Source organism: Arachis duranensis, chromosome 4 (genome assembly GCF_000817695.3).
Source record: "Arachis duranensis cultivar V14167 chromosome 4, aradu.V14167.gnm2.J7QH, whole genome shotgun sequence".
NCBI lineage: Eukaryota > Viridiplantae > Streptophyta > Magnoliopsida > Fabales > Fabaceae > Arachis > Arachis duranensis.
The window spans coordinates 4,163,058-4,171,403 of record NC_029775.3 but is presented as its reverse complement, the minus strand read 5'-3'; the positions used below and the strand labels follow the sequence as shown (position 1 = coordinate 4,171,403).

At 31.6% G+C, this 8,346-nt stretch overlaps 2 protein-coding genes across 3 annotated transcripts; both read right to left on the bottom strand.

The window, feature by feature from the left end:
* Window positions 1–1,801: 1,801 nt before the first annotated feature.
* LOC107482639 (3-dehydrosphinganine reductase TSC10A) lies at window positions 1,802–4,417 on the bottom strand. Of its 2 annotated transcripts, none has more exons than XM_052260000.1 (4): window positions 3,817–4,417; window positions 3,451–3,598; window positions 2,632–2,922; window positions 1,802–2,051 (listed from the first exon to the last, which is right to left on the bottom strand). In XM_052260000.1, the coding sequence occupies exons 1-4, from the start codon at window positions 4,351–4,353 to the stop codon at window positions 2,029–2,031; spliced, it is 999 nt and encodes a 332-aa protein (XP_052115960.1). In that variant the 5' UTR covers window positions 4,354–4,417; the 3' UTR covers window positions 1,802–2,028. The 2 variants fall into 2 exon arrangements, with proteins under 2 accessions (XP_052115960.1, XP_015958652.1); XM_016103166.3 differs by having other exon boundaries at window positions 1,802–2,048; window positions 3,817–4,416.
* Window positions 4,418–4,662: 245 nt separating this feature from the next.
* Window positions 4,663–7,071, bottom strand: LOC107482640 (protein trichome birefringence-like 10). Its single transcript, XM_016103167.3, has 4 exons — window positions 6,450–7,071; window positions 5,522–5,911; window positions 5,268–5,426; window positions 4,663–5,189 (listed from the first exon to the last, which is right to left on the bottom strand). Exons 1-4 carry the CDS (start codon window positions 6,839–6,841, stop codon window positions 4,847–4,849), a joined length of 1,284 nt encoding a protein of 427 aa, XP_015958653.1. The 5' UTR covers window positions 6,842–7,071; the 3' UTR covers window positions 4,663–4,846.
* Window positions 7,072–8,346: the final 1,275 nt, after the last annotated feature.

Here is an 8,346-nt window from a genome sequence, read left to right as displayed (position 1 = left end):
TATATATATATATTTATTTTGACTTCTTAAATTGAATTGAGCAGTAGTATATCACCAAATGTAATCTCAGAAAAAACAGACCTATTCAAAATATTTCCATGCAGCAATGCTAGAAAACTAACAATTTATTATTTTTAGTTAATAATTAATTAATAATATTTAAAAATATTAATTAAAAATATAATATTAAGTTAAAAGTATTAGGCTATTAACTAAAAATATTAGCCAAAATAATTTAAAATTGCTCTGATCTTCAAGTTTTTCGCAGAAAGTTATTCTAGTAGATCATCTATTCATTCAAGTAAATTATTGCATTTATATACTTTCTTTATTTGGGCGAGGTTGTATTTATCTATCTATACTCCAAATGAGTGTAAAGAAAAACTAAATATTTGTGTAAACAACCTTTTATTTTTCTTTTTTTTTTTTGACTGGAAATGTTTTAAGTGTAAAGTGTCTCAATTATTTTTAATCAACATCCGTTGTTTCAATTTGCCCCATATAATGGAATAAATGGATTGGATCATGAATTTCAACCGGTCCAAACTCGTAAAAGAAAAATCTATCACAACCAGTTTTTATTTGATAAACTGATTTGCCAATAATATTCATCCTTCAGAGTTCAGAGTAAACAATTCATACAATTTAGATTTCAGTTTGTAAATGGGAGCTTGCATAAAAGTGATTTTACAAAATTGATTTTGATGAAAAGTAAGTTTGGGTTAACGTGATTTTTGTTTGGCAATTTTTATATCAAAATTGATTGTAGTAAAATAAATGTTATTTGGATTATACTACTCAAAATCATTTTTAGATGAAAAATTACTAAAAGAGACATCAAAATTGATTGTAGTAAAATAAATGTTATTTGGATTATTTTGTTTTATCAATTCTACCCTTTATTTCTTTGCTTGTAGTCCTTTTAGTATTCAAATATTTTAAATATATAATTATATTTTTTAATTAAATTTTTACTTTTAATTTTGTATAAAAAAATATTTTTGTTTGGCTTTGTTAAAATTTGTAAGTGTAATTTTTTTATATTAATTTATTATTATAATTTTGTTATAATATAAATTATTGATCTCATTAAAAAGAACAAAATAAATAAAAAATTAATTATAACTAATAATAAAATCATAAATAATTAAAATTTATAGTTTAAAATAGTATTAAATAAAAGAATACCAAGAGTATTAAAAAAATTATAAGTAATATAATTTAATAAAATATATTTTGATATATTTTTCATATATTATTTTTGCTTTTGATATAAAAATATATTTTGTCAATTTTTATATATTATTTTTATTTTAGTAAGTAAATATTAATTTTATTATAAAATTAATTAATAATATTTATTTAAATAAATAAATTAAAATGATAGAATAATATAAAAAATTTATTTAATTTGATGTTTATTTTAGTAATTTTTATCTAAAAGTAATTTTGAGTAGTGTAATCCAAACAATATTTACTTTACTATAATCCATTTTGATAAAAGATTACCAAACATAAATCACTTTAACACAAACTCACTTTTCATCAAAATCAAAGTTTGCAAAATCAATTTTATGCAAACTCCCGTTTACAAACTGAAATCCAAACACACACTAAAATCCCAACAATGACGTCAAAACATCTCATACAGTTCAAAGAACATGGAAGCGTACTGTGTACACCTCTTACAAAAAAAGAAAAGGTGAAGTTGGTAAAGTTGAAAGTAGGACCGTGGAAAATGAATGATTCAGAATCGCTAAACATTTCATTTGCTTAATAAAACAAAACTGACAGACAGACCTGAAAAACTGGATGTAACTTTATTTTCGTTTTTCACTTTCTCTATCAAATATATTAAGGATTCTATGTCAGAAACTACAAATTTGGAATGTATGTCTTTGATCGAGATCACATAGTTGACAATCAATCAAAATTCCCCATATATATCAATGTAGAGCAGATTTGAAGAAAACTACGTTGCAATATCCGCTAAAAGTCTCCTAAAACAAGGACCGAGCTCAAAGTGTTTCAGCTCCTTTGAGATGAACCTGCTAGAAGTAGAAATCATCAGTTCCACAAAAGCTACATCCAATTCACTCTAGCTAATTTCAAAGACTGTGCTAGCATAAAATGATCACCTTGTTAACATTAATGTAAAGCTTAAGTAAACGACTATTCAAGTTTATTAATGGTTTGATGATTTTGTTCGTCAGATCCCCATATTTTTACTCGATTTTGACTTTTATTTCCTGTTGCCTGAAAGTTTTATTTGGTCCTTAGATTTATTAAACATTTGTAATTTGGTTCTCTGTCATGACCAACTAACTGTAAGCAACCATAAACCATTAGTGGTTGCCACAACCACACCATTTGCCTCAACAGCACTAAATTGATAGATGTGAAAAATTTTGGTCATAAATGAGAGCCAATCAGGCGAAAAAGTAAACAATAAATAAAGAAAAGAAAAGAAAAGAAGGTGATCTAAAAGGCTAAAAGCTAGGTAAACAATAGGGACAATAGTGATGAATAAGTAAACCTTTATTGGTCTTCTGTAATTTATCTCAACCAGGACTTTATTTATTAAACTAGAAAATGGTAAGAAATGTTCTCCCATTCCTGCAAAGCACTTACCTTTTCTTTGGTTGTGCCACTTCTCTATACTTGTGTACCAAGTCCACTGGAAACATAGTCCTGCAATACGCAGTATTCCAGCCGCAAGAACCTCAACTGTGGCCATTAAGAATGACCTTTGAGGGGATAAACCTGCAGTTGCTAATGACAGTGCAATTCCCTCCAAATTGCAAGGAATGATGAAGCTCCCAGATTTTATGCCATCAAAAGTTTTCTGAGCAACCTCCTCAGGTTTCATTGCACCAGAAGAGGATGCAATGATTTTGGTGAGCTCTGGTTTTCTCTTGTTTTCTGTAAAAGTAACATTTCAGTTTGTACTACCACTATGGTTATAGGAATAAGTAAACTTCCCAGGAGATTATATCAACGGATCTCATTTTATAAATCTAATTATCTTGAGCTATTGACTGTCTATAATTTTCCAATCAGGATCAACGTTATAACATTTGACAATAAGTTCAAATGCATGAGATCATATACTAAAAAGACAATACAATAATGACTTGATGAGGAAGCTGGAAATGATTAAGTCGACAGTATATTGAATTACAAGTAAAAGAAATCTGGTAATCAATGCACCAATTCTTGGTAGCAAAACATAACTTCAGTGTAGGTTATACACTATAGAATTAAGCACTCCAATCTGTAGCTTTTTCCTCTCTTCACATATATTACGAGCTTAAAGTAGCAAGTTCAAATTCATGGAAAATGCTTCAACGAGGAATACTACTTCCCTCATCAACACAAAATTTGAAGCTAGATGTATATCACCAAAACTAATATGCATAAAGACATAAGCTAAAGCACACACTTCATTACCTTCAGCGAATCCGGGAGTATCCGTGTCCGGAGGGAAGATCAGAGAGACATGAATGTTATCTGCTATAACTTCTTGTTGCAATGCTTCTGCTAAACCACGGAGGCCAAATTTACTGGCAGAATAAGCTGCATAACCATAAATTCCCACCTAGAAGTATATGTAAACATAAATTCCACATTAGTCAACAGTAATCTACTAAACCACATGTTCATTCCTCTTACACTCAAAATATCCAGCATATCCAAACCAATTACAAATCCAAAACCCTAAAAGACTGTTAGATTCAAAATTTCCACTGAATTTGAGCTTTCTTTCAATCAACAGCAGAGTCTCATGCAAAACTTCAGAGCATAGAAGATTTATACCTGACCGGCCTGCGAAGAGACAAGAGCGATGGAAACCGGTTGCTGCGGGTCCTTCCTGGTCCTCATGGCCGGCAACGCCGCCTTGATGAGGTTGAAGCTTCCCATGAGGTTAACGTCCAGCGTGAACTTGACCTCACTCAATTCCTGCTTCTCCAGCTCGAGCGCCACGAACACGCCGTGGTTAAGCAGCAGCACGTCGATCGGCCCAGCCTCGTCCACCGCGCGCTTCACGGCGTCGTAGTCCCTGACGTCAGCGGCGAAGACGGAGACGTCGATGCCGGTGGCGAGGCGGACGGCATTGCGCGCTTCCTCGAGCTTGTTGCGGGAGCGGGCGAGGATGGAGACGCGGGCGCCCTGGGCGGCGGCGTGGTGAGCGAGGGCGAGGCCGATGCCGCTGGATCCACCGGTGATGAAGACGTGGCGATTCTTGATCGGGATCTTGACGGGGCGAGGGCGCACGAGGAAGTAGACGAAGGCGATGAGGGCTAAGGGGATGAGAACGATGAGGGTGAAGAGAGAGAAGTACGCATCCGCCATTGCTGAAACTTCCTTCGATTGGAAGGTCGTTACGAGCTATGAACCAACTAACATTTTTCTTTTTGTCTTAATATATTTACATATGTTATAATTTTAGAAAACAAAATTATTAAAATATATTTTAATATAAATGAATTAAAAGACAAAAATAATTTATGATAAAGAAATACTAGTTGTACTTTAACTTTCAATTTTTAATCAGTCTTTTTAAGAATTATTTATTATTTATGTTAGAGAAATGCCTCAAAACTATATTCCCGGTAATAACATAAAAGAAGAAATATGTTCATAACAACACTAATCAAAATATCTGCACAATCAAAGGCTTTTATCTATGATTTTATATATGTACTCCAAAATTCAAGTCTTGTACTGTGTAAGGTGTTAGCGTCTTTCTGAGACTGGTGAGAACAATTTGTGAGTCCTTGCTGACTAAGACAAATAAAAAAGAATTGCTGTATATAATGCTTCCATGACTCTTTGAAGTTCCTTGCTATGAGAAGCCTTCATGTTTCATCAACATTGCATAAAGCAGCTCATTCCATGTATCAGGTACACCAGGCAGACACCAGTGGCTGCAATCTTGCCGATGGAGTGCCGCCGTGCCGCCATTCGGACCAAGATAGTAGATTGATGAGTGCCCATCTTTTCTCTGAGCTGTCATCTCTGTTATATTCAATATTTTCAACTTGACAAGTTCAGTGCTGTTTTTGTGTGATGATAGCAATGAATTGCCTATTTTGAATTGTGACCAGTTATCATTAGGCACTAATGACATGTTAAGCTCTGGCAGTGTTTCCAAATGACAACTTCCTCCGCTTCTCCAATCTCCACTTCTGTTCATACATTACTGGATAAATAAATATATGCAAAACTTGAATAAATCATAACAATTGTTGCAACAAATTACAAACCTGAAGTGCACGGGTGCATATGTACGAAAGAAAACTTGACTCTTGTTAAGATTTACATTATCTTGTATCCAATTCAACACTGTCTCCATTGACTTCCTATATGCATCTTCCACCTTCATTTCCATCTTAACTTCCATACCTTGTTGGAAATAACAGCCCCTGAGCAAAAATATGAAAAGAGTTACTTCTTAGGTGAAAAAACACAACCACATATACAATTGTAACATAGGAATGAAATATGAATTATGAATTACCCTCTTATGGTTTTTTCATGATTCCACCAGTGTCCTGTGTTAAGAACCAAGACATGTGCATCTCTCCACTTCAAAGAGTTCCAATCCATTTTATCCACCTTCAAGGTTGTCCTAATGTTTCTAGCAGCGCCGGCCGGCGGCCGGCTTTGCAATACAAGAAATGGAGCTCTGTAGTATTCTACACTACAGTTAAAGTCTCTGAATTTGAAAACTAAGAACCCCTTGTGCTTTGTGATTGGGTTGCCATTTACTTCATAGATTGATTTCTTGTTAGTAACTACAGAAGACAGCATGCATAAGAATGACTCCCATTGATTTCTTCCGATTGAGTCCCCGGCAAACACTAGGCGTTTGTTTCTCAGTTTTTCCAACATCATTGTTGCATTGAATCTGTAATATACCAATTATGTGTCATTAAGTAATTCAAAGTAATTAATTGAAAGTGTTCTCATCATCCAATAAGGTTCATAATGTCATTTTCACAAAGCTGATATGTTTAGAGAATATTGTATATGTGACACAAGTATACAAAGGATACGCCACCATTTGGGTCCCTCTCAAAAGATGCCAAATAACATATGTTCAGAGACACACCCCTATTGAGATTTTTAATATTATTATGTTGTTTTCAAATTTCTTGTTCTCAAAATTAATATCAGCAACTTAATTTTTTGCTGACAAGTCAACACAAACACGATAATAGCTTATGACTTTTTCCACAAAAAATAATTATTAGACTCTCATCAATTTCATTTTCATCCTCTCCAACCTCCATCGTTATTTTCTCCGCTGATTAAACCAATGACCATTGTTGGTTATAGTTCTTTATTTAATGCAAAAATGGGATTTTTTCTCCTCTTTAATCTTCATTTGAATTTATCTCAATAAGCGGATAAGAGAATGAGTGAGAGAGTGATGAAAAACATACCTTGGCAAGTTGCAATGTTTGGGTTGCCACCTCCACTTTGTGTAAAAGGAATCATGTCTACCATTTTCAGAACAACGAAAGCCATCATCAAGGAAGTTACAATCTTTTGAGTCATACAAAGGGTAACTCTCATCCCAAACCCACTTACCCTGAAAAAAATCACACTCCTTTTCTCCAAGAAACTCATCAACGCTGTTATCTCTGCGTTCCGGAACCGAAACCGGAGGCAAAGCAAGGGTTTGTGATTGAGCCAAGAATCCGAATGGTGTGTAGTCAAAGTAGAAGAAGAAGCAGCACGTGATGAGTAGAAAGAATCCAGCAAGACCAACAGAAACAGAAGGTTCCAACAGCCTCATAAGTTTGACTCTTCGAAAAGCTTCGGGAATCGGCATGGTTTCTTGGGGAGAATTCGAACAAGAACAAGTTGGAAAAAGAGTGGCATGCAAGGAACATGTATGGGACTTTAATTTCTCTTCGGTTTTTCTTCTTTCATGTTCATGGCCCTGAATTCAAGGGAAGCATGTTTTGTAAGCCTTGCTTCGTGGGTCACTTTGGTAAATTTAAATATTGGATTTTGATAGAAAGGCAAAGAGAAAAAATAACAACATTTGGGTGTGGAAGAACCGAAGAAGCAAGGGATGAATGGATGGAACATATATATATTTATTTTTTATTTGGAGTTTAATATTTGATTTAATGCCACATAAACTATAAAATTTGTTTAATATAGGTATATAATTAATCAATTCAATTTGTCAAAGGAGTAATAACTCAAATGGCATAGTGTTCCCATATTTAATTAAAAAGTTGCGGATTCGAGTCTCCTATCTTTGGTAAAAAAAAATTAATCAATTCAATTCACTATAAATTTGGACTACTATACCACATAAACTCTCTTTTTATATCCTTTTAAAGTATTCATATAAGCAGTAGTCAACAACATAAATAATAAAAATAAAAAAAATTTAATCACTATATCCCTAAAAAGTTAATTTTAAACTTAATTTAGATAAAAGAAAAATAAAAACTTTATATGTAGTAGAACAAAAAATAAAGATTTTATAAATTGCATGCAAAATAATATCAAGGACAGTGAAAATATAAAAGAAAATAAAAAAATACGAAACATAAAAAAAGAAAATATTAATATTTTTTTGTGGTATTATTTATTATCTTTTTTATTGAAAGAAAAGAAGGACTTAAAAAGCCTATAAAATAAAAATATTGAATATAATTTGGTAGAATAAATAAAAATTTATAAATAATATAAAACATTGAATAAAACATTTCAAACAACTTTATATAGATAGAATTTTATTTTTCTTAAAATAAAAAAGGCCTTGATCTATCTTTGCAGGGAAAAAAATATCAAAACTTGATTTTAAAAAAATAATATAAAGCCTCCAAGAAAAAATATTAGAAGATATAGAAATTATAAAATATTTAGATTTTATTAACATATTTATAATTAGGAATAGATAAATATTTTAAATAATAGATTAATCACAATTTAAAATCTCTCCTGTAATTAACACCCAGATCAATGTATATAATTTGAGATGAAACCTAACTAATATCATGAACTGTAAATGATTATGACAAAAGGCAATTACACTACAAAGTCAAATTAAAAAAAATTGAGTAAAAACAATAAATAAAAAATAAAAGTAAGAATGAGTTAATAAAAATATAGCAAAATTTTAATTTATATTTTAATAAGATCAATTTCGATAAACAAAATGCCTAATGCATTATTATTGTATAAAATAGTTAAGAAAGAAAAAAAAACTAAACAAAAAATTTAATTCTAAAACTTGTATTTATAAATGGTAAATAAAACACTCTATATATTTATAAAGATATAAAAAAATTAATGTAATTACTAAAAAGATATGAT